Source organism: Lissotriton helveticus, chromosome 4_1 (genome assembly GCF_964261635.1).
Source record: "Lissotriton helveticus chromosome 4_1, aLisHel1.1, whole genome shotgun sequence".
In the NCBI taxonomy this organism is placed as follows: Eukaryota; Metazoa; Chordata; class Amphibia; order Caudata; family Salamandridae; genus Lissotriton; species Lissotriton helveticus.
In genome coordinates, this window is record NC_136063.1 from 579,810,365 (window position 1) to 579,837,378 (window position 27,014).

Here is a 27,014-nt window from a genome sequence, read left to right on the forward strand (position 1 = left end):
TTGCGGCTATGAACATCACGCTACATAACTCTGGTCCCACGCATAGAGGTGGCCACCTTCTCGACCCAATATTTTCCAACCTTCCCCATATACACTGTTTTCCCGCACTGCCTCTTCACTGGTCGGATCATTTTTTATCCAAATTTAGTCTCATTGCCCCTGCTACCCTGTTTCCTTCTAACATGACATCAAATATCTGCAAAAGAGACTGGAAAAAGCTAGACATAAACTCCCTCAAGCATGTCCAAGACACCCATCTCCCCTTAGATTTTAAAGATATGGACGATGTAGAAGTTGCATCCACTAAAATCAATATCTGGCTCACTGAGGCTATTGATACTTGTCTTCCCCTGTATTACAAAAAATTGAAAGCTCACAAATCTCCAGCACCATGGTTCAATGAATCACTAAAAGCTGATAAGTCCAAATGTAAACGTTTAGAACGTACCTGGAGAAAGGACTACTTCCTTGAATCAGGGGTTGCTTACAAAAAAGAATTGAAGCTATACCACAAGGCTTGCGCCATGACTAGGGACAGCTATGTCGCTAGGACTATTGCAGAGGCAACAAATAAATCCAAAATACTTTTTGGTCTAGTTAAATATCTAGCGGGCTCCCAGACCATAGCCAAACGACCTCCCCTGAGTAGCAACCAATGCAATGAACTTGCAGTTTTTCACAAGGAAAATAGAAATTATCTATCAGGATATATCCAAACAGAACTGTAATAGTCCCCAGCTGACTCAGGCCACCAGCCCGAATAGCATAAGTCACCTTACTGCCTTACCCCTTACTACCCCTTACTTATGATTCCTTAAATTTCTTGCCAGACATCAACCCAGTAGTCCTTACTGAGATTCTAGGTAAATTGAAATAGGGCTCACCAGCGGACCCACTTCCTGTCTCGATACTCAAACTAATTGACACTCCGCAGCTCTCCCTGATTTGTAAAACCCTTAATCTCTCATTAAAAAATGCAACGGTCCTGGCAATCTGGAAACATGCCATGGTGACACCCCTTCTGAAAAAGCCTACTGCTGACCCTAAAGTTCTTTCTAATATCCGCCCTATCTCTCCTCTCCAAAATCCTGGAGAGGCACATCCACTTCCATCTTGCCCAGTTAATCGAGGCCAATGACATACTTCACCCTTCCCAATCTGGTTTCCGCCCTGGGTTTTCCACCGAAACAACTCTACTGGGCGTCACAGAAAACCTCTGGCATCTTTTGGAAAGAGGAGACACCGCTGCGCTGATTCTGCTTGATCTCAGCGCAGCTTTTGATACCATTTCTCACACCATACTCATAAAATCTCTTACCTCGATGGGCATCCGCGGCCAGGCTCTGGGCTGGCTGACCTCCTTTCTTACTCACCGTACTTTCTAAATTTTCTCAAACACTGCTACCTCTCATATCCATGCGGACCAAGTCTCCACCTCCCTCCTCCAGTCAGGCATTAAGAAAATATCAAACTGGATGATCGAAAATCTACCCAAACTGAATGGAGGGTCTCGGTCATAAGCAAGACCTTTGGAGTCCTAAGCATTGGCCTGCCCTCTCCCATCTGACCATGTGCGTAACCTGGGGGTTACCATAGACAATGGTCTAACTATGCAGTATCAAGTAAATAACGTGGCAGTCATCTGCTTTACCATTCTGCGCTGGCTAAAGAAAATTATTTGAATGCTGCCGCACGATACCCAGAAGTCTGTGGTCAATGCCCTGATAACCTCTCGGTTGGACTATGGCAATGTCCTTTACCTAGGGGCAACTAAGGCAGTAACAAGACGCCTACATCTTGTTCAAAATGCCGCTGCAAGACTGCTATGTAAAAGTCACAGAACTGATCACATTACGGGGCACCTCCGTGACTTACACTGGCTTAGAGTGGCGAGTCGGGTCAAATTTACATGCATAAATAAAGTGGGGTACTGCCCTCCGCTACCTGCAATCCCTTGTCCACACCTACACTCCTGCACGCTGCCTCCGATCTTCATCTCATGGCCTTTTCAGCGTGCCCAAATACAGACTAGCTAGAATGGGTGGTAGGTCCTTTTCTTTTTTGGGCCCTAAACTTTGGAATTCTCTCCCCCTAAACATCCGTACAGAGACCAGCTATTTCCGTTTTCGCAGAGCTATCAAGACCTGGCTGTTCATTCAATAATTCTCCAGTACGTAGGAATCCTTTAGGTCCAATAGCTCACTGTTTTTTTTGAGCGCCGGGAAACCCATTGGGTAGCTGTCGCGCTCTATAAGCTCAATAAATAAATAAATAAATATCCTCCCCACTAGACCCCCTCGTAATATCACCGAGTACATGTTTGTTCATAAGCATGCGGCAGGCCCTTTTCCGTTTATTCGTTTGGTAGGCTTGCGACATCTCTGGGCCCAGGGACGTTTATGTTGTGATCAGTCCTTGTATGGTGCTTGTCACTACAGCAGCCTCTACCCTAAGAGAAACAACAGCTCTTTGTGTCCTTTTCCAAACAACAAAAGGGCCATACTATTTCCAAAGCAGATGTTGCACGTTGGCTTGTTAACCTCTTTGATGCGTCTGACAGCCAGTGGCCGTCACCAGGGAGGGCTTTAAAGAATCCTGCAGAGAATTCCTTTTTTTTTTTAGAACCCCCGAGGGAGAAGCAAAATCGCTTCTGCGTCTCTCCCAGATCTGTAACATCAGCACGCCACAAGACATGCTGACGTCACAGTTTACCCCACCGGAGCCGAGGAAGCAGCAGGTAAGGCCGCGCTAGGCTCCGATGGGGAAAACAGTCCGAAAAAGGTACCCCCAGCATTCATTGAGGCCTCATTTGAAAGGGGAGAGTCTCTTGTTTCAAAAAGGGCCTTTCTGAAAGGGTTTCCTGCCCGTAGATTGTGGCTGAGCAGCGATGCACGGCCAGGAAAGCCCACTAGACCACCAGGAATGTTATCTGGGTGGTCAGCCCTCGTGGGGCGACCCCCTCGCAGGGTCATTTATTTTGCAATAAATACATTGGTTTTCACCTGGGGGGCAGAGGCTGGATGTTCCTGCTAGAGAGAGAGTTTGTACTATTGTCAGTTCCGACATGCTATAAATTAGCGCATGCAAAGAACAGGTCTATATTTTATGTGGATAGCTGACTGGATTAGTAAAACAAATCAAATTTATGTGAGAGAGGGGGTATGGAGGGATGAAGGGCACATTTGCTTGATGGTAGCAAGGGAATCCAAGGAGGAGGTAATGGAAGGGGGAGCGGCAAAAATGATTGTCACAGTGGGGGCCAACAGCGCTTAAGGCTGTGATGTGGCAAGGTGAAGTAATAGTGTTTTTTTGTTGTTGTTATTTTCAGTGTCTTTTGAGAACTTTCTGATTGAGTGAAGAAGAGAAGTTAAGGTAAGTCCTGTCCACCACCGTAGGAAGCTCGAGTTTGAGGGCTTCGGCCGCCCTGTCAGTTAAAGGGTCACCTGACCCCTCCCAGTCCTCCTCCTCATCCTCAGGTTACCAATCTGGCCGAAAAGGTATCCAGGAGTGAACAGGGGCACAAAAACCTCACTTGGCGCCGGGTCCGGCTCTGGATTCACATCGGGATGGATGCCGGGGTAGATACCGGGGTCGATGCCGGTCAGGGACACGACCGGCATCGGCTGCGGTGCCAGAGGAAGCAGTGCTGGTGGAGGTGTAATAAGGTCAACCAGCGCCGATTCTGATCCAGGGCTGGATCCAAGGGGAGCCTGTGGCACCTTTTGCCGGAGCCGACAGCTGGGAAGGCCTAGGCCCGCCAACGTGTCTGCGGGGGGCACCCAAAGATGACATAAATCGCTTCGTAAAACTTACGGAGTTGGGCTGGAGTCGCACAGGGTCCCGGAAAGGAAGGGAAGCCCGAAGTTAACTCTTCGGGGCTCTGCGTACGGAGCCACGGGAGGGGTACCGCCAGCATCCCTTGTCGCGTCAGCCGACCGACGGGGAGAAGTCGAAGAGCGGCGATGCTTCTTCAACTTCTTTTTGTGCTTTGACTTACCCGACCCAGAGTGTGAAGACTTCGATGACTTGGACAAGTCGGGGACAGGAGCCGCATGCCTTGAAACTGGGCATCATCCCTCGTGCACCAGGAGTCGTAGACTCAAAAAGGACTTTGACAAAAGTCGCTCAAAAAAGTCAGTCAAAAAGTGACTGGATGTACCGCTCTCTCCGGATCTGCGCTGGCTGGCACGGAAAAAGAAAAAGAAAGAATAGACGTCAGCGGGCGAGTGCGGCGTCTAAGTAGCTACTGTGACGTCATCCCGGTGACCACGACAGAGGAGGAGCTGACCCATTCCACCTTCCGACTCGCAGAGGTACTGTTGACGAAAAAACGTTCCGAATCTAGTCTGATGCCTGGAAGTAATTCTAAACTAAGGAATCTATAACTAACATGTTTGTATCAGATTATGTGATTGCTGGTGCTCCCAATAAAATACTTTAATCCAGCCTGGGCAGGACTAGGAGGAAATAGAAATCTGAATCATGGATACATCTGCTATACTGCTGTCCCGCCCTAGATCAAATGTGTCTTCCTGGCTTTTGGGGCTGAAGCATTTTTTATCTGTTTCAAGATCATTGCTCCCTGGGCGCTTGCGAGGTGTGCCAAATTTTGCAAAATGCTCAGACAACAGCTCTCCCAAATCATCCCGGCATCACCCAGTCGTAACCAAGGACAGAACCTAATAACAAAATATGCTGTCCGAGCTAGGAAGGACAAGTAGTGACCAGTGATTCTGTGGCGAGCAGTCAAATGGTTTGAAGCACCTTAAAACAAACTGACTGATACCTAGCATGCCAGGACAGAATCCATAATACGACTTGGTTTCTGGTGATGGCTATGTAACGTTTAGCCTGGCATTGCACTGATCGTTTACTGTAATTGCACATTGGTTATTGGCATGAAGCACTTTGAATATTTTTGCTGTTTTTATCTAATTTTAGCCAACTGTAAGGGTTTTTATCAACTACTGTTATTGCACATTGGCTATCTGCATATCGCTCTTTAAATATTTTAGCTGCTTTTTATCAGATCTTAGCCAACTGTCATGGTTTTTATTAACTTAACAAAGTTTTGAACTGAACTGAAGTCTAATAAAATCCACCATTACTTTTTGCAGTGTTGTGGAAATATCCCCTGACCTCGCATACCTCTCATCAGCTGTTTGCAATGAGAAGTCACCTTGCTTAGTCAGTAGTCTACATCTAAGCACATTTTACTGTTGTCCTTCAGAATGTCTTCAAGCACAGCATTCTCTTTCCTAGCCCCTAGCTAATATGGTTATTTCTTATACTATTTTGCAGTTATTAAAATATAAGCTAACAGGTGGAATGCGTTGCTCCAAAGGAATGTGAGAATCACACATGTAAGAAACAAACAAGTTACTTACCTTCGGTAACGCTTTTTCTGGTGGATACAGTATTTGCCTGTGGATTACTCACCTTGTGAATATTCCCCTGCGTCAGCAAGATTCGGAAATTCTTTTGTTGCTCATCACGCCGACGTGGACAACGTCACAGAAGCACGGCATCGCGCGCGGCTCCACTGACGTCACTGACTACATAATAGGACTCAGTCTGCGTGATGACATCAGTTCCGCCCTTTTTTCCGTGCCTTCGAGGCACACAGACGGACCGACAACATTAGATATATACACAGTGTACACAGTACAAACTATCCAAGGTATCACACAGAGTGTGCAGGCGATGCTGGAAAGCAATTATAACAATACACTTCCTTTGACAGTAATATATATATATATGCATTAAAACATTGTCACTATTGAAGGTATACAAGGGTGGACAACGGGGAGGCAGGTGGGCCAGTGAGGAATCCACAGGCAGATACTGTATCCACCAGAAAAAGTGTTACCGCTGGTAAGTAACTTGTTCTTCTGATGGATACATCTGCCAGTGGATTCCTCACCTTGTGAATAGATTCCCACAGTAGTCCCACTCCCGGAGGAGGGTGTACACCCTTCTATACCAAGAAGTCTTGAAGGACGGAACGAGCAAAATGTCCGTCCCTCCTCATCTCTGCATCTAACAATAATGCTTTGCGAAAGTGTGAAGGGAGGCCCAAGTTGCCGCCCTGCAAATGTCCTCCACAGGAACACCCCTAGAAAAAGCAGATGTAGATGACTTTGCCCTAGTAGAATAAGCTCTCAAACCATCTGGAGGTTCCTTACCGGCCAGAGAGTAGCATATCTTGATACACAAGACAATCGATCTTGACAGCGTGCGCTTGTGCACCGCTGGAGCCAACAAAACCCACGAAGAGTTGGTCATCAATTCTGAACTCCCTGGTTCTGTCAAGGTAGAAGCTCCCGCCCTCTTAGGGTCCAAACGGTGAAGCCTCTCCTCCTCCTTAGAAGGGTGAGGGGGAGGATTGAAGGTAGGGAGGGTAATGGACTGCCCCAAATGGAAGGGAGTTACCACCTTAGGCAGAAAAGCAGCCCTGGTCCTGAGAACCATTCTTTCAGCATGAATGGTCAAGAATGGGGGTTTCAAACTCCGAGCTTGAAGCTCACTTACCCTCCTTGCCGAAGTAATCGCAATCAGAAAGACCGCTTTAAAAGATAAAAACCTCAAGGGACACCTGTGCAAAGGCTCAAAAGGTGAATCCATTAAGAAAGTAAGCACAAGATTCAATTCCCATTGAGGTACAATAAAAGGGGTAGGAGGATATTTATTTGTAAGATCCTTTAAGAACCTTAAAACAATAGGTGACAAATAAGAACGGCTGATCTGGCAAACAAAGGAATGCCGACATTGCCGAAAGATAACCTTTCACTGTGCTACAGCAAAACCTTGCTGAGCCAAAGAGAGTGTAAACAGAAGAATATCGGACACGCGAGCCTTTAAAGGGTCAATGGACTTCTCTCCACACCATGAAACAAACTTGGACCACCTATAAGAATAGATAGACTTGGTGGAATGTCGCCTGGCTGATAAAATAACATCCACCACGTCAGGTGGGAGAGAAAAAGAATTCAGGTTGCCCCGTTTAATCTCCAGGCATGAAGGTGTAAGGTCTGGAAGTGGGGGTGTAGAACCTGCGACTGCGAGAGGAGGTCTGCTCTGAGAGGGAGATGGAGCGGAGGGCACGAGGAGAGGTGGAGAAGATCTGTGTAGCACACCCTTCTTGGCCAATCCGGGGAGATCAATACAACTTGGGCCCGGTCTTGGCGTATCTTCCTCAGAACTCGAGGAATCAAGGGTATGGGAGGAAACGCGTAAAGGCGTTTTGAGTCCCAACTCAACTGAAACACGTCCCCCAAAGCTCCCTGCATCGGAAACTGGAGACTGCAGAATGACGGGCAGAGAGCATTCTCGTGAGTGGCAAACAGGTTCACCCGAGGAGTTCCCCACGTCCGAAAGACGTGGCGAACCACCTCCAGATGAAGCCTCCACTCGTGGCCGGCCGAGAATTGCAGACAGACTGTCTGCACGCACGTTCAGAACTCCGGCCAGATGATTTGCCATCAGACAAGTCTGATGGTCCTGAACCCAGGACCAGAGACGCAGTGCCTCTCTGCAAAGACATTGCGACCTCACTCCTCCCTGTTTGTTGACATACCACATCGCGGTTGTGTTGTCCGTTAGGACTTGAACCGACCGACCGCGAAGGGAAGGGAGGAATGCCTTGAGTGCCAAACGGATCATCCGTAACTCTAGAAGGTTGATGTGAAGCAAACTTTCCTATGGAGACGAAAGACCCTTGATCTCCAGATCCCCCAGATGAGCACCCCACCCTAGGGGGGGATGCATCCATTATCACCGTGGCCACCGATGGAGGCAGTTTAAAGGGCTTTCCTTGAGACAGATTGCCCTCCGACACACAGTGGTATCCAGTACAGCACCTATGAACAGGTCGCGCTGGGAGGGCATCAGGTGAGATTTGGGTACATTTATCGAAAAGCCCAATCTGTACAACAACTGAGTTGTGACTTGCAGATGATGGAGCACCTTCTCTGGCGACTCTGCTTTGATCAGCCAATCGTCCAGATAAGGGAATATTGGTATCCCTGGCCTTCTGAGATGTGCTGACACCACAGCCATCACCTTGGTGAAGACTCGAGGTGCAGTAGTAAGACCAAACGGAAGGACCGCAAACTGGTAATGTTGCGATCCCACCGTGAAACGGAGATACTTCCTGTGCGACTTCAGGATGGGAATGTGAAAATACGCATCCTGCAAGTCGATCAACACCATCCAGTCCTCTTCCAGCAGCGCTTGAAGAACCCGCGCAAGGGTGAGCATCTTGAACTTCTCCTGTTTAAGAAAGAGGTTCAAGATCCTGAGGTCCAGGATTGGACGAAGCCTGCCATCCCTCTTGGATATAAGGAAATACCGGGAATAGCACCCCTGACCCCTTTCCTGCTCCGGAACTACCTCTATCGCACCTTTTCTCAGTAACGCCAGGACTTCCTCCTGTAGGACAAGCAGGTGGTCCTCCATGCAAAACCCTTGACAAGGAGGGTCATTTGGGGGAAATTCCCGAAAGGGAAGAGCATACCCATTCTCTACAAGATTGAGAATCCAAAGGTCTGATGTGACCGATTCCCAATCTTGTAAAAAATGTGTAAGCCGACCCCCCACAGGACCAGCATGATCCAGAATGACGGATCTAGGGCTGCTTTGCTGTGGTAGGAGGGGGTTGGGAAGAGTAAAAGGAAGAGGAGGAGGAGGCTTCACGACCTCGAGGACGGCCCCTGTTTCTACCCCTGTACGATTTGTACAAGGAATTCTGCTGCTGCTGCTGTGGTTGCTTGTAAGAGCGAAAGGAAGATCTTCCGAACCCTCTGTATCTCTTACTTGACGAACCTCTGGTCTGAAGGCCTAAAGACCTACCTGTCGCCTTACTGTCCTTGAACCTTTCCAAGGCAGCAGCAGCCGCCTTCTTCTTCCCAAATAGGCCTGAACCATCAAATGGAAGATCAATCAAAGTAGCCTGCACATCAGGAGAAAATTCAGATGATTTCAACCAAGCAGCCCTCCTGGTGGCAACAGACGATCCCATGACCCTTGCCACAGAGTCAGCCGTATCCAAGCCGCTCTGGATCACCTGACGAGCAGCAGCTTGTGTATCCGCAAGAACCTCATTGAAGTTCTGTCTGTCCTCAGGTATCTTTGGAACTGACTGCTTCGCAGAATCCATCCGGGTGTGAATATAATGTCCTAAAAGGCACGTGGCATTTTTAGATTTGAGGGCCATGCTAGCCGAAGAGAAAACCTTCTTCGTCGATTGGTCCAGTCTCTTAGACTCCTTGTCACTAGGCACCTGAGGAAAAGCACCTGTTGATTTTTTGGAGCAGGCTGCCTGAACAACCAACCTCTCAGGAGACGGATGCGAAGACAAGCAGTCCGGATCTCCAGGAGCTACTCTATATCTCCTTGCAACAGCCCTTGATACTGCAGGTGACGAAAAGGGCATACGCCACACTTCTAAAACAGGCTCAGTAATTGCCTCATTAAAAGGTAGCATCGGCTCCACCACTGAAGAGGGAGAGCGGAATACCTCCGTTAAAATGTTTGATTTAAGCTCTGCAGTGGGCAGATTCAAATCTAAGAGTTCAGCTGCCTTTCTAATGACTATGTGATATGGCGCTACATCCTTTGAAGGTACATCAGGAGCCGAGGAAAGCTCCCACTCCGGAGATAACTCCAAACCACTAGCTTCTTTAAGGTCATCAAACAAATCATCAGACTCTTGCAGTTCTCCCTCGTCCATCTCCTCTGCTCGATACCTTCGCTCCTCCAGCAGCCTTTGAGCCTCCCGCCTAGACCTCATCTTCGGGATAGGCGTCGATGGAGCCACAACCCACTCCGACGGAGCCGGCACCGGCGTCGTGCTCGGAGCCGGAGAATCAGTCTGGAGCGTACGAGGTCGAGTCGAGACCAGAGCCGGTGAAGATGGAATCGGCATCGATGACCTTGGCGCCGAGAAATGCCAAGACGGGCCAGCGGCGGCATAAAAGGCATAAACGGCGCCGGTGCATATGTCTGAGGGACGCCCAGATTAAAGGCCATCGGACCCATGGGACCAGCCGGTGCTCCAGAGGGGTACATGGCTCTCGAAAATACCCCATACATTCCAATTAAATAATGCGTCGGGTCTTGTCCGGGCCTGGAAATGGAGGGTATGAACGATGTAAATGAATCGGGTCAAACGGATCCGCAGGATGATGCACCGGAGTCGCAGACCCTTCAGGCAACGGAGCCTCTTCCTTCTCTCGAGGTGGAGAGTGTGTCGGGGAAGGATTCGAAGCCAGAGCCGGAGACTGCTCCGGAGACTCCATAGGCGAGGGCTCACCTTCCGGACCCAGAACAACAGGTGAAGGAGACACATAATCCTTCCAATGTCGACGAGGAGACTTCAACTTCGGATCCGACTCTCTCTCAGAACGATGCCAGGATCCATGCTTCCTCTTCTTATGCTTCTTCTTGGATCGAAGAAGACCTTGAAGCCGACCTCGAATGAGACTTCAACCGCCTCAAGCGGAACTTTGAACTCTTCCTATCTTTCTTGCCTTTCATCTTCGCTACAAGAAGCTTCACCTCTCTTTCTCACAGGGCCTTGGGGTTCATCTTCTTACAACAGGGACACCCTTGGAAGTCATGATCAAAAGAAAGGCACCATACACAGTCTTTGTGCGGATCCGTTATGGACATTAACTTTCCCCACTCCTCAAAGGGCTTGAACCCAGATTTCTTCGAAGACATTTCGACAGGAAACAAGAAATCACTGAAAACAATCAACAGTAACAGAGTAACAAGCGAGCTACTGAAGATCCCTAGAAAAACTGTTAGCGTCGACGACGCGGAAAAAAGGGAACTGATGTCATCACGCCGACGGAGTCCTATTATGGAGTCAGAGACATCAGCGGAGCCGCGCATGATGCCGTGCTTCTGTGACGTCGTCCACGTCGGCATGATGAGCTACAAAAGAATTTCCGAATGTTGCTGACATAGGGGAATATTCACAAGGTGATGAATCCACTGGCAGATGTATCCATCAGAAATAATACTAGCAATGAGAATTCTGTTCTCCAGGTATATCCATAAGAATTCTGAAAGCATAATACACACTGCGAACCTGAAAACTTTCATGCCATATGAATTAACCATAAAACCCAGATTATGTCACCCTACCATGGGGCAGAGGCACAAAGTCAAAAGTCAAAAAAGGTAAAAGGCTGCAAATGGGTTCTGTAGATGATTCCCATGAACTACAGTCATAGTTGAGCCAGCCTGCCGTTCCTTTGTTCCTGAAGAATGATGTGATGGCCCAAGTTGCATTCTGTACAAACGTTTAAGATCAACTTGAGCACTTTGGACCAGAGGAGAATCATTTGCCATTTCTTAGTAAAGAAGGTTTCACTATATATAAGATATATAAGCTGTTTTTAAATATATTTGTCATCCTTAATTAAAGTAAGTAACATAGCCAATATATTCAAACAAAAAAATGGTAACCTAAATAGCATTAGGGGTTCAAGCAACAGAGAACCTCTTTGAGGTACATGAAGAAGCCTCAAGTGTTTATTGTAAAAGTGTTCTGCGGTCATCCTATTGATGATGGAATAATGTATCAAAAATGTAGAGTGATAATACACACTAAAAAAGTAGCTGTACTAATTTTCTCTGTGTAATCAACTGTATTCTCAGGTGCATCTTGCATTACATGGATTTTATCTGTATCGCATGTATTTTCTGAATGTATGCCTCTTTTCTATTTCTAACTAATAAAAATTACTTGAACTAAAAAGTAGTTGTTAGGAATGCAATTTCCACCTTTAATGGAAAATTTCACATGAAATTATTTTTAGCGTGTTTTGTTTAAGTGGTGCAAATTTTTTTTGTAAAAACAGATCTGCTCACCTCTGTATTTGAGGTCATTGAACTCACGGATGTTCTGCACATTGATGGCGTCATTCCTCATAGATGAAGGACGTCTCACTGGGGCCTGCATGCGTAGTCTGGCCATATCAAATACATCCACTGTATTTGTATCTTTTTTTCTGCTAAAACACACAATATAAACAATACTTTTGAGTCATATTACCTAAAAACAGTGTAACGTGATAGAACGTTTGACATTTGTTCATACATCTTGCCAAGCAACTCAACAAGATCAGACCCTCACCCCAACTAGCAAAAAACGCATATATTTTTACCTAGATGCCCATTTAAACATTGACAACTTTTAATACGTGTCAGTCAGACACAATGTATGTTTGTTTTGCGACCAGAAAGGGGCCAACATTTTCTAGTTTGAGACAAAACAATTAATGTAACGCCTATTCAATAATTAAAATGTGAACAGATGGACCATCTCAAAATAAGGAAGGAAAATATTAGCAGTGATAGAAAATGGTGACTGTTTCATCATTAATACATTTACATAAATGAGATATGAATGATAATGGGAAACAACCTTTACAACACAGGCATTACCATACAATGCCTTTACCCTGCATTATTTACCACGCAATTGTTTTATCATGCATCGAAAGTATAGTTAAGGTAAGTATATGTGTGTGTAGTGTGTATATATATTTGACATTTGAGGTGAGCAAATTTAGAGTGTCGCTGGTGTTGAGGGTGCTCTATACAGGAGCTGCTTTCCACCTAGGCTTGAGAACTACCCAGAGTTCTCTGCTTCTTTTTTGCATAATATATGCGTCACTCTACGCCTGAAAGCATATTGTTTTGACTTATACTAGGTGCTCCCTTGTGTCTGGCATAGGTATACCTCTCTGAAGAGCTCTAATGAGAGCAAAACACATGTCAGGGGTTGCTTTTATTCATTTCAGGTTGGCTTGGTTGGTATTTTACCAATTCAAAGCTGTATACCGTGCCTGGAGTGGTAAAAGGCTTTTATTATTTAACAGCTTGGCATGGACAGCGCTGTGCTAGTCCTATGTTTAAACATTTTGCTGTCGAAACGGCAAAAGACTTTGTCCCTTTCTATCTCTGCATGGATGGCACGCTAATCCTACGCTTAATGACTTTGATAGAAAAACAGACATTTGACATGAGCAAATTTAGAGTGTCGCTGGTGTTGAGGGTGCTCTATACAGGAGCTGCTGTCCACCTATACTTGAGAACTACCCAGAGGTCTCTGCTTCTATTATGCATAATTTATGAATTTATGCATCACTCTATGCCTGAAATTGTATTGTTTTGACTTATACTAGGTGCTCCCTTGCGTCTGGCAAAGCTATACCTCTCTGAAGAGCTCTAATGAGAGCAAAACACATGTCAGGGGTTGCTTTTATTCATTTCAGGTGGGCTTGGTTGGTATTTTACTAATTCAAAGCTGTATACTGTGCCTGGAGTGGTAAAAGGCTTTTGTTATTTAACAGCTCGGCATGGACAGTGCTGTGCTAGTCCTATGTTTAAATATTTTGCTGTAGAAACGGCAAAAGACTTTGTCCCTTTCTATCTGGCCAAGGATGGCACGCTAATCCTACGCTTAAAGACTTTGATAGAAAAACTGACATTTTTGGGGTGTCTTCGGGGTTGAGGGTGCTCCATACAGGAGCTGATTTCCACCTATACTTGAAAACTACCCCGAGGTCTCTGCTTCTTTTTTTGCAATATATATGCGAGTATAGGCTGATATGGGTTGTTTTAGAGTTGAGGGGTGGGTAAGAATACTGGGTTGTAGGGGTGTTTTTAGGGTTAAGGGGTTGGTAGGGGTATAGGGTGGTAAGGGTTTTCTAGGATTATGGGGTGTGGGCCGGCAGGACGGGAATATGGAAATAGGCGTCCTGCAAGTCCAGCACCACCATCCAGTCTCCAGAGTCGAGTGCAGACCTGAGCCAATGTGAGCATTTTAAACTTTTCCGTCCGGGGGAAGCGGTTGAGAGCCCGGAGGTCTAGAATAGGACTCAGGCCTTTGCCGTTTTTGGCCACTGGAAAGTAGCATGAATAGCAACCATGACCAACTTCTGGCGTGGGGACCCTCTTGATAGCTCCCGTGGCCAAGAGAGCTGAGACTTCCTGGTGGAGAAACGCCATGTGATTAAAAGACGGTGGCATGGAGGAAGGGGTAGTCTCGAAGGGGAGGGAATAGCCCCTTCGGACTATTTGAAAAACCCACCTGTCTGACGTGATGGATTTTCAGTGGGGGAGGTGATGGGGAATCCTGCTGCCCACTAGCCGTTGATGGGACTGAAATGTCAGACTAGGAGGGTTTGGAGGCTGTGGCGGGGGGAAAGGGTGGACTGACCCGCTCGTTGGCTCCCGGACCCGCGAGGTCGCTGGGTCCCACGTCCGTGGCCACGCAAAGACTGGGCAGCTTGCATGAACCGGTGGCTGGACTGGGCTAGACGTGGCTGGGCACCCCTTCCCTAGCAAACACTAATTCTAAAAGTGAACTCATTTATACTTATTTTAACAAGTGAAGATGCATGAGCTTTTAAACTCTTAATGGTTTGAGCATTCATTGTACATCTTGTATTCGAGCACTTGCACAAGTTCATTACATTTTCAGAAACTACAATAACCTAGCACAAGTACATTTTGTATGCAACAATTTCGGCTGGTTGTAAAAGGCAAGTTACAAATGCTTTCAGTGCTAGCTCACCTGGTCGTCCCAACCAAGGACAAATCATCCTCTTCGCCAGCATCAAGTAATCGTCCCTCCAGACGTCTCTGTTCACTTCGGAGCTGTTTTCTCAACTCTGACAACTCAGTGATCACATTTTTCTTTTCCTCTGTAATTTATCAAATGTAAAATTACACAAGTCATACTGCAAGCTCAACAACTTGAAATGCAATTTTAGCAAAATGTTCAATACCCAATTTTGAGGCAGATGAAACCAAAACATACATTATGTGTTGCCTCAACAGAAACCAAAGGAGCTAAATGCACATCAGATAGTCCTTTTGTATCTCTTACATATATGAATGTTGTATAGAGATGTGCAGTTGGCTCTTGCATCCAGGTTTGTAAAAGGTGAAGCAACTTGAGATTTGTGCATGAAGTGCGCATTACTCATCGGTTCATACCCAGTGTACATGTCCCCAGTTTTTAGTCCCATCAGGTCTCCAGGTCTTCATCACGGTCCCTTTAGCAGCACATATTTTGCCTATAGTCCTGTCTCTCTTATAAAGTGTGTGTGCTTTGTGCAATCGGTTCATCCCCAGTGAACACACCACCTGCTATGTCCCATCAGTTTTCCAGTTTTTCCTCCCTGTCTCTTTGACTGCGCATATTTTGCCCGTAGTCCTGACTCTCTAATAAGGTGCATGTACTTTGAGCAGACGTGAAATCTAAAACCAGCATTATAGGCTAATGTGCTGGTGCCACTTTATTGCTTTTGTGGCTTGAGGGAAATGGTGGTTCCCAATCGCTGGGGTTCTTAATTTGAAGATGGCTGTTAGTCTTACAGTGTTGCTATTGTCTCCTTCTGCTAGCTTGTCTTTAATGTTGTAGAAACATAACCTTGGGATTTCATTTCTGTTGGGCAAAACATCTGTCTCCCAGTTTCTGTTTAAAGTAATCCTATATCAGCTTTTGAACTTTGTGTGAACGTTGAAGGGGGCCCGGACGGGGCTGGAGAGCGTCCCTGATTATTTGTATAAATCTTCCGCAGTGAGCCAAGGAGGAGGTCTCTGTTTGTGAAAGACATTGCAGAGGAATCTAAGCAGGTACTTGTTCTTTGCCTCAGAAATAGTTCCCTAAGTAAGATTCTCCTTTTATAGACTATGGCAAGATAGCAACACATCCCTAGTATACATAGTATAATGTGATTTATGGCTTAATGTGCTGCACAAAACTAATGGAAGGTAATACTGTACTTGAAATTGCACAAAGGAGTCGGCATATTGCATAATGAAGCAAACAATGCTTTTTCCTTTTAGACTTTGCTTGTCATAGATTACAAATGGACTTGGGCCAGGTTAAGAAGTTTTAAAGAATTTTAGAGGGCAACGAGGCTCGAGATGGATTCTAGCTAAGACCAGATTAACCAAAGTGGTCTTTATACCTAGATAAAATATAATGATGCTGTACTCACAAAGCATCCTTAAACTATAGGTAGAGTGAGGGCCCCTTTTATTTTCTTGCAGATGTTAAGCCTAGCCGTTTCGAAGATACAAAGTACCTCACTCTAATAATTCTAATAGTCTCAGTTTTTCAGTCCCCACATGGAAGTCCTCTCATTGGGTGGTGCAGTATAGCTGGTGCCAAAGAACTCCATTAGTTCAAAAACCTAAGCTCAATAAGCTGGAGAATGGGGATCCCATACTGCAGGATCTGACAGTAATACTTAGGCAGGTTCCAAAAATCATTGCATCAATGAGTGTGTGTCAAAGGGCTGAAGGACTTAGAAAAACAAGTTACTTACCATCAGTAATGCTCTTTCTGGAAGAAACTATCTACCCGCAGACACCTCACTGCATGACCAAAGCTGCTAACTAGATGAAAGCCAACTGTCTCAAACTCAACAGGGACAAGACAAAAGTCATGATCTTCAGCAAGAAAACCTCACCATGGGACTTCAACTGGCAGCCAGCCAAACTCGGACCCACAACCACACCCAGATCACATGCTAGGAACCTCGGAATAATCATCAACAGCAATCTGGATATGACTGCACAAGTCAACACTGTCACTGCATCCTGCTTCCACATCCTGAAGTTTCAAAGAAAGATATTTTCCCTCACACCCCAGTCATCGGCAAGTTGGACTACGGGAACACCCTCAATGCCAGGATCACAAAGCAACTCACTGGACTCACAAGACTAGAGTCCATCCAGAGCTCGGAAACTAGACTCAACCTCTCACACAGAACTCACATCACACCTCAAGGAATTACACTGACTTCCAATACATAAGCGAGCTCAATTCAGACATCAAACACATACATTCAAGGCACTCCACAACTTAAGGTAGCCCCACCTACCTCAAAAGTCCCATCTTCTTCCACCAACCATTTAGACACTCCCACTGAACTCCTATTCCCCAACATCCCAAGCATCCACAGAACCAGATCAGGAGGACGAGCGGTCTTTAATATTGCTCCTAAAGCGTAGAACGACCTCCCTCTCCAGATAGGAGCCTCCTCTTCTCTTCTGGAATTCCACAAGAAGCTGAAGACCTGGCTTTTCAATTAACCAACCTATCATAGTAAGGGCTAGGCACATACCCCTATTCAGCGCCTGGATACCCTATGGGTGATAGTGCACTTTACAAATACACATAACATTCCTCACCTTATGAATATTCCCTAGCAGTCAAGCTGGATCTGGAAAAATTTCAGCAGTATCTCTACATGTCAGTTGGTGGCATGGTATGGCTCTGCACTGATGCCATCCCGCTCCTGAAATGACAAGGAAAGGCACCACTCCCTCACACTGATGTCAGATGCTTTCTAGACTGACCATGCCTCCAGATGCAGAGCCCTTTAAAGCAAAGTGGTGTGACCACAGTGCAGATTCCTTGACTTAGGATGTTATTAATGGATAGAGGCCAACCAGAGAATGTGGAGGAAGGGAGGGTTAATGACAAATCTGAGCCTACAAAGAGTCTCTACCAGAAAGAGCATTACCCAAGGTAAGACACTCTCATGGAGACTTCTAGCAGCAGATTCCTCACCTTATGAATAGATACCAAAGCAGTACCTATATTAGAGATGGGTCTGTGGATGGACTCAAACCAAAAAGTCCTGCAGGACTGAGTGGACCTAAGCCCCTCTCGGTGAACTGGACTGTCAAGACACTAGTGTTTCATGAACGTATTGTCTAGGACAGGGATTTTGCATGCTAATGAAGTATCAGCAGCTTTTGCCCGGTTGAATGAGCTTGCAGTCCTTCCAGAGGCAGTTTTTAAAACAAGGATTAGCGGGCCTTAATGCTCGAGCATGATCCAGCTGAAAATGGTTCTCTTCTGCACAGCTTTGCTTTTTTTCGCTCCAGAAAACCCCACAAAGAGCTGATAGACCAAAGGGTGTTCTTAGGTACAATCTATGTAAACTCTCAGTGCTCTCTTGGGGTCCAAGCTATAGTCTTCCTTCCTCCGTAGAGGGATGAGGCAGAGAATATAACGCCAGCAGGGTAATGTTTTGGCTAACATGGAAACATAAAGACCCAGTTAAGGTCCCAATGAGTAATCACAAAGAAAGAGAGAGGGAGCAAACAAATTTAAACATTTGAAATAGTGCATTACAAATGGAGACTTAAAACAATGAGGCAACCACAAAAGACCAAAAGAGCCTAAATGTACCCTTTGATTGTGCCCAGAGCAATGCTTTGCCAGGTATGAGCCAAAATATAACATAGCTTGGAAGGGGACTATCTGTTGAGAACCACACCAAGCCATAAATGTGTCGCAATGACAGGCTTACAATTTTTTTGTCGAGGGACACCTGGCTGCCAAGATCACATCAACCACCTCCGGACAAGGGCCAAAGGTATTCAGCTGTTGCCGCTCTATCTCCAAGGATGAAGGTGAAGTTTGTGGAGGGCCAGGTGCAGAACCTTGCCCTGCTGCAGCAAGAGCAGAACCTCACAGAGGGGCAGCCTGATGTGAGAACAGATGCTCAAGCCCAGGAGTTTGGATCCCATACTCTGTATCCAATATGGGCCGCTAGGATGATTTGCATCTGGTCAGTCCTGATCTTCTTGAGAATTGAGGGTAGAGGTGGCATCTGTGGGAAGGCGTGCATAACTCCAGAGTTCCATTTTCTGAATAAGAGAGGCTTTCGAAACTTCAATGAGTAAAAGTGCTGATATTCTGCATTTTCAGTGGTGGCAAACAGATCAAGCCAAGGCTCTCCCCTTCATGGAAGAGGCCTCACATCACCTACAGAAGTAACGGCCACTCGTGATTCACTAGGGGCTGACGGCTGAGCTTATCCGCCTTGGCATTCAAAGATCCTACTAGGTGGATCACTACCTGGGAACCAAAACCAGCCCTGGCAGAGTGCTGTTGTCCGCAAAACCAGTTGGTCTGGGTAAGAAGGTATGCTCTGACGTGAGTCCCTTGCTCACTTTGCCACTGGATTCAAGCAAGCCGGGCTGAAGACGGCTGACATGCCAGAAACCGGGCCTCGGAAGCTTGTTTCCGGTCCAGGGAAGGCATGGCTTGGCAGTTCGAGCTGGACTGTTCCCATGAGGCACAGGGTCAGACTGATTTGCATATGGCCATGTCTGAACAGGGGTGGCAGAGTGGGCTAAAGAACGGTGATGGATTAAACCCAGATCTGTTGACTGGGTGTGAGTTTTTTTAATTGGTTCAGATGCTCCGTCCATCACCACCCCCTTTTGTACCGCTACTATATATTAGGCATGATAATAAGCGTCTGAGAAGCAGTACAGAGAAGGAGGGAAAAACAGAGGCTCACCTCATTTGAAAAGATTGCAGAGAACCGCTTGTCCCACTGACGTATCAGCATTGCTGGCAGCCTCCAAGCAGTAGTGCTTGGTAAACGTGTGTCTGCTGGACCAAGTCGCTGCTCTGCAGATTTGCTGAAGAGGAACACCAGCAAAGAGAGCAGTGGAGGAAGAAACTGCCCTCGTAGAGTGCGCTCTTGGGGTTGTCTGCAAAGGTCTTCCAGCTTGCGGATGGCAAAAGTCAATAGCGGCAGAAATCCAGCGAGCTATGGTCTGTTTAGACACTGCCTGTCCTTGCCGGATTCTTCCGTAGGCAACAAACAATTGATCTGTTTTACGAATGGTAGAGGTCCTTTGCAAATAGAACTTAAGACACCTTCTAATGTCAAGGGTATGCAACGCCCTTTCCGCAGGGGATTGCGGATTAGGAAAAAATATCGTTAAGATGACTGGTTCATTAAGGTGAAAGTCCGAAGGTACCTTCGGCATAAAGCTGTGATTTGTGCGTAGCACCAGAGAAGTGGAAGTGAACTGCAGAAAAGGAGAATTTATGGTGAAAGCTTGAATATCGCTGACTCTTCTAGTTGAAGTCCAGGCCATTAGTAGAGATACCTTCCAGATAGAAATTTGAAATCCACTCTATTTATTTATTTATTTTGAAAGTTTTATAGAGCGCGAACCAGATCCTTGCGGATATCAGAGCGCTTTACAAGCAATAATGAAAAGAATTAAACAAAAACCATACAACATATAAATATACATGTACATAATGAGCAGACCAAAAGCAAACGATAGAGGTAGATAGGATCTGCATCCTACGTTGTGCAAAATGAAAATGGAGAGAGGTGCTGGGCGAGAGAGCCTCAGTGCCATATGGGTTGTCTGTTGGCAGCAGATCATGTTAACCTTAGGTGAAGATCATGTGGATTTTTTTATGAGAATTGCTTTTACTTCCTTTTTGAACAATGCAGTGGATGTGATAAGTCTGGTTTCTGGGGGTAGTGCGTTCCATATCCTAGGGGCCATCCCTGAGAAGGAGCGTTTATAGGTTTTAGTCTTATTAAATCTGAGTGGCTTCAGTACTAGGTTTTTTGCACTTCTTGTGGATCTTTTACCCCCAGAGAGAAACAGTTTCTGAGCGAGATATCCAGGAGTTTTATGGTGAATGGCTTTGTGGGTCATGCAGGCTATTTTTAGGTGAATTCTGGCTTCCCATGGTAGTCAATTCAAGGCTTTAAAATCTGGGGAGATGTGGGATCGATTTTATTAAGCCTGTGATGAGTCTAGCTGCAGCGTTGATGGTGGCTCTTAGTGGAGCTGTTGTAGCTATGGGGAGGCCGCAAAGGTGAGGTTCCGTGATTTTCGACTTCGCTTCTTAGTCAGCCGCCATTTTGTGACAGCCGCCATTTTGTGTTGCCCTCACTCAGGCGACACGGCGAACATAGTGTTTTTGCCTTTTAAGCTGCTTGCCTCTCCTGTTAAAGAATAACCCTTTGTCCTTGTCTAAGAAACCAATGTCAGGAACTGGCCGAGTTAGTTAATCCACGTCTAGACTGATTGATCCTTGTCTTAGTTGGCTGTGCGGGTCTCACCATTCTTCCTTTATCTTATCCTGTTTAACTGGCCTTCACTATTCTCTCTGTGTATTCTCTTGTTACACAACTGTCCTTTGAGGCTCGCAAATACGTCCTGCCACCTGCAAATTGTCATGCACTAGCATTGATTAACTTGAGGGGAGGGGAGAACACGGGGTCTGAAAGAAGGGCATATACAAGATACCCGATAGCTTGTTTTCGAACTTTTCTTATTTGTCAGTTCTGTATGTTTTGGGAGTGGGTATTGTAAATATGTATGGTATAAAAGTCTGTGCACCACGGAATGAAGTGGCAGTCTCCTGAGAATTTACCATTGGTTTACTTCTAGGACCACTGTGCTTAGCTGCAGCTAATAAACCTGATTTTCTACGCCGAACAGAGTGTCTTGTGTCTCTGTCTGATAAGGCAGGTGAACCCGGAGATATCAGACGTGCCCTGCGCCGCTAGGCCCATAAGGCCCGGTTCTCCAATTGGCGTCCCAACGTGGGGCGACTTCAGTGGTAGCGGTTCAGCCCGAAGATCGTGAGGAGCTTCGCAAGAAAATTCTGGAGGATTCGCGAACCACGAGAGCGACCCCTGTATGTCGAAGTTGACCGAAGGTCTTTTTCAGAGCGGATAATCCTTTCAGACGGCTGCTGACGACTGCTGCCCTGACTGTCGCCCTGCCTTGGCCCCTGGTGATGATTGGTATCGCGAGACGTTAGACGAACACCTGTTGGCGTGAGAAAATACTTGGTTAAGTATACGTGGGTAGCTCCCACTCTTTTTGTTTTGGGTTTTTATTCGACCAATGCATTAGTCGAAGCCGAGGGGTAAGTACGTTTGTGCTGTAATAATTGTCTTAAACCCTTTGAAATTTGAGAATAGTCCAGTTTGTTACGAAATGCCTGGACTTAGTAAGTTTAGGAAATTTTGTTGTTTTGCTTGTAATAGGAATTTCCAGCACGAGGACTCATGTCCAATTCCTCCGGTTGGAACTCCCACTTATGAGCTCTATTCCAAACATGGTCTTGGTCCTATTATTTTTAATGATACATGGATTCGATATACAAAGAAAGATGGTGTTTTGCAGTGGCCACAAAATGGTAGCTTTGAGCCTGACATATTAGACAATTTAGAATCGATTTAATTTAAAAGAAAAGCCCGGCCGGCAATGTTTGACTCTTTCCGCCTCTGGCGTAAGGAAGCCAAACAGAAAGAAATTAAACAAGCGAAAAAGGATAGGAAAGCACAGGATATGTCGATCCTACAGGCTGCGAAACAGTTTAAAAATAATGAAGTTGATCAAATGATTGACTTTTCGGAACGGCAGCACCGCATGGCAATAGATAGATGTTATCCAGTGTTGACTCCTCCCACAAAAAGTAAAGATCTTGATGAAGATCCTTTCATGTCTCAGCTGTTGCGATTACCTCCACCTTATGTATTAGGTGCTAATGCACCTCCATTACAACCTATTGTTCAGCAACCTATTGCCCAACCAGTTATTCCAGTTCCTCCGTAATTGCCTTTTCCAGTAATTACGCCCCCCACCTCCTTTGCCACCGACTTCTGTACCTTCGTCTCCTTCACTGCCAGTTTCTTTTACTATCGATAGTTCTTCTCCTGTTGTGCTTAATACGATGTCTCCAGTTTTGTTGTCTGATTCTCCTACAGCTCGCCAACGATTAGTTGATACCGTTTCCTGTCTCTTGTCGCCTTTCTTCGGTGCTCTTAATTTAACTCCTGCTTCGTCCCGAAGACAATCTCGTAGTCAAATTCCGGATATTGATGAAAGAACTAGGTTAGATTCTCTTGCCCGCAATTGGATGATGAGTGGTCCACTGTATACCGTTCATGATATCTTGGATACTTTCTTTCAGTGGAATGCGCCTACGCAGCGATATATTTTTAATGTTATGTGTAATACCCTGATTAAAGGATGGGGTGATATGGGTTTGGATTTACCTCCTCAGGGTTTATCTGACATACAAGCTACCTTCGATAAAGGTCTTATTGTGGGTCGCGATGTCGAGGATGCTGTTCGAACACTTATCATTTTTAGGTCTTCCTTTTTCTCTCAAGCTTCTCTTGAACCGGATCCTGCGGTAAGGCATAAAGTGAAACATTATCCTATGCGAGAAGTTCCCCTTATATGGAGAGAAACGGTTCCACAAGCAGGTAATGTTCCAGGTATCCCTGCTCATTTCCAGCGTATATGGGTACATGACCCTTGGAAAAGATCTGAAGTTCTAGCGCTTAAACAGTCTCTACCGGACCCTCGTAAGAATCCTGCTGGGTATTATAAAGAGTTGTCCCAGACTGTTGATGTGTGCGTTATGAATTTGGAAGATATTGATTTACTGATGGGTAATGTAGTTCCTCCAGCAATATGGGCTCGAATTCGTAAGGAAGATCATGATCAAGCTTTGGGTGGCACTTGGGTTGCTTTAGCTGCCGCAGATGCGCTACAAGTAGGTGGTGCTAAACCCGATGCTTTGATCACTGACTTGCCTGGTAGAATAATAACTTTAATGAAAACAATGATGCCTGCCCTCCGAGTTAATTGGGACAAGTTGGCTGCATGTAAACAGAAGAAAGATGAGTGTCTCTGATTTCTTTACTCGTTTCGAGGAAACATTCATCAACCATTGTGGTCAAGATTTAAGTACGGAAAGTGGACAGCGATTATTTGTGGATAAGTTTGTGTTTAATTTACTTCCTGAACTATTGCATACAATAGTAGAAACTGCACGTATCACACACAATTCAGCACAAGCAGCTGAGTTGATTGCGCTGACAAGAGCATGTGTATTAGCAAAAGGAAAGAGAGTGACTATTTACACCGATAAACAATACGCCTTTGGCGTGGCTCATGGTTTTGGTCGCTTGTGGAAGGAAAGAGGATTCTTTACTTCCCATGGGACTAAAATACAGCATGGTCAGTTGGTTACTGATCTTCTTGAATCACTTACTTTGCCTACCAAATAGCGATTGTAAAGTGCAGTGCGCATAAGAAGATTACTGATGATGTAGGTCGAGGGAATGCATTTGCAGATGAAGTAGCGAATGAAACAGCGAGGAACGTTAAGAGCCATATGTATTTTGCAGGCCCTGCAAATTGGGTTAGAGAAGGAGGTATGTGTGAAGACACAGTGGAAAGTGTGAAAATGATTCAAGCAGAAGCGACTAAGAAGGAATTAAACAAGTGGAGAGAAAGTACGGTAATGTTGGATGAGACAGGATGTTGGACGGAATTGTCAGAACACCAAAAGATGGCTGTTACCAGATGCCTATGTATTGCCTGTAGTTACTATGGCGCATGGTCCAGCTCATATCAGCGTGAAAGGAATATGTAAGCTTCTGGCTCCAGTATGGCAGAATGAAGGTATCCCTAAATGTGCGGAAAATGTGGTGAAGCATTGTATTGTTTGTTTAATGCATAACCCAGGAAAGGGAACCCCTACTCCGGCAGGTCATTTTTCTCCCCCTACGTATCCTTTTGAGGTTTTACAAATAGATTACATTCATATGGAACGTTCCAACAACCTCAAGTATGTCCTTGTGGTGGTCTGTGCCTTTTCCAGATGGATAGAGGCTTACGCCCTAAAGGATAATACTGGCTTGTCCACTGCCAAAGTCCTTTTGAAAGAATTCTTCCCAAGGTTTGGTTTGCGGCGCATTGTCTGGAGTGACAATGGGAGTGAATTTGTGGGTCAAATTATGCAGAAGGTGTGTGCGGGTCTTGGTATTAGACAGAAATTCCATGCGGCAAACCATCCTCAGTCAGCGGGTTTGGTAGAGTACTATAATGGTACTCTCAAGCTCAAACTAGCTAAGATTCAGGCCAGCACGGGTCTCGCTTGGCCTGACGCTTTACCCTTGGCATTTCTCTCTACGAGAACAACTGTGCATTCTCGTTTAGGACTTAGTCCCTATGAGGTCGTTTTCGGACACCCAGCCAATGTTTGGGGAGTCCTGCGACCTAAAAAGTACTCTGACATTCCATACCCATTGTTGGTTGACTACTTGCATGACCTCACCACAAAATTACGGGTTATTCATCAACAGGTCCAAAACGCTTTACCGGAGGCTTCCTCAGATCAAGGTCACTGCATTCGACCTGGAGATTATGTGTGTGTGAAGAATTTTCAGAGGAAGAAGAATCTGGAACCTCGTTGGGGGCCGCCAAGACAAGTCCTTTTAACAACACGTACAGCTGTGAAGGTCGCCGGAAAGAAGAACTGGGTCCACGGCGTGCACTGTAAGAGGGTACCCCTGCCTTTACCCTATGATCAGTGGGTTCAAGAAGGCATTGGCGATAACGAATGTGAGAAAGTACCCCGATTTGTACCTTTTAGTAGTGCACGCCTGGACTGGACAAACTCTGAAAAAGAAGATGATGATGTGCTACAAGAAGCTGTACCACCACATCTAAGACTGGACACCACTAACCCAGAGACTCTGTTCAAGGATCAAACGGTACCTGGCAAGACCCGGTACAACTTAAGATCTGGGGTGTCCAAAGACAATTAAACATTAATTGAAAACTTTTTTTCTTTTTCCTTTTGTCCTTTGATTGCCTTAAAAAAAAAAAAAAGACATTTCCTTTCCACTATCCATCAAGTTGCAGGGTCACGGTAGGAGTCTTGAGCTGTGACCTGAATAGTGACTAGGTCAACAGGACTTGCAGTGTCATAGGACGGCTAATAATCACAGCCAAGTGATCTAGGAAGATTATCGTGAGCAACGCCTTTAGAGTAGTGGATACTAAGATGGAAGGGAATGATGTTATGATTGTAAAAAGAAACAAGTATAAGAAATTGCTATTCAGTCGATGTGGCGTAGAACTATGTATTCTAGTGTGTTTATGTATTTTACTAGCTCTTGTGGGTTGGATTGTCCACACTATGCAGCAAGCACCTGTTCCGACTTCTTTTTCTTTGCTCTCTTCTCCTACTGACTCACCGCATAAGTTCTACACACTCCCAGACCACGAACAAGTTAGGAGACCAGAATATTTTAACAATTCTTTCATTCAGTTGTTGCATCAGCATCAACTGGTAGTTAATACTACTGATTGTTGGGTTTGTGGGCTTTTGCCCCATAATGCTGAGAAAGGGATGCCATATTTGGTTCTCCCGTTTTCATATGAAGTTCCGCTTGGGCTTATTTGGCTATGTTTTCTAATGCATATCAGAATCAACTCCGATATCCTCCTGGTGATATCTATACTAGTGGATCAGACTATAGTCATAGTCCTTTGATTAAAGGAATAGTGACTATGGCCAAAATTGCCGACATTAGTAAGATTCCCGTGGATGAGAAACGGGCATATGATGGGTGGAATGTAACTCGCTACATTACTAGCCTCACTGACAGGGCCAAAGAAAGAAGATCCCTACCGATTTGGACTGTACCCTCATGAAGGCACCCTGTGTTTGCAAATAACTGGTCAGAATAATAAAAATAAACAGGAAAAGAGTGTCTGTTCCCATACCTATGTCTATTCCCCCTTGATTTCTTCTCCGTTAGTACCATCTCAAGGTACACATTTTGTTTGTCATGATAGGGCCTACACATGGCTTCCTGCTATTTTTCGGGAACATGCTATATAGCTTTCTTACTTCCCCCTACATACACTGCTCCTTCAGGACACCACAGGACAAGATATGGTAGAGGGGTTATTGATTCTGGAGACACGGCTGGACAAGAGGGAGGAGACTTTATTAAAGGGTTACTTCCCTTTTGGGGCCCAATGGTCAATAGCAGAAACATTAGACAGTTGGTTCGTGTCGTCGAGGCTACGATAAATGTGACTTCCGGAGACTTGAGTAATTTGACGGCTGAACTTCAGGCAGATCGCCTTATGACTTTACAAAACAGAATGGTGTTAGACATTGTTCTTGCTGATAGAGGAGGAGTTTGTAAATTGATCGGGTCTAGCTGCTGCATTTACATTCCGGATAATGCTCCTACAGTATACCAAGCCACTTCTAAGCTACATGTAATTTCCGAGTCTATTCATCAGGACTCAGGAAATTGGTCTGTGATGGGATGGTTTTGGGGACTACTGTCCATGTGGGGATGGAAAGT

General features: G+C 45.6%; 1 protein-coding gene across 7 annotated transcripts in view; it reads right to left on the reverse strand.

The window, feature by feature from the left end:
* CSPP1 (centrosome and spindle pole associated protein 1) overlaps window positions 1-27,014 on the reverse strand; it is a 1,229,219-nt gene that overhangs the window by 207,652 nt on the left and 994,553 nt on the right. For 6 of the 7 annotated variants that reach the window (XM_078687197.1, XM_078687198.1, XM_078687199.1 and 3 more), the window contains 2 exons: window positions 14,594-14,723; window positions 11,881-12,023 (listed from right to left, as the gene is read on the reverse strand). In XM_078687197.1, the coding sequence (XP_078543323.1) occupies window positions 11,881-12,023; window positions 14,594-14,723 (273 nt within the window). The remainder of the gene's footprint in view (window positions 1-11,880; window positions 12,024-14,593; window positions 14,724-27,014) is intronic. The other variant, XM_078687194.1, reaches the window with a different exon arrangement.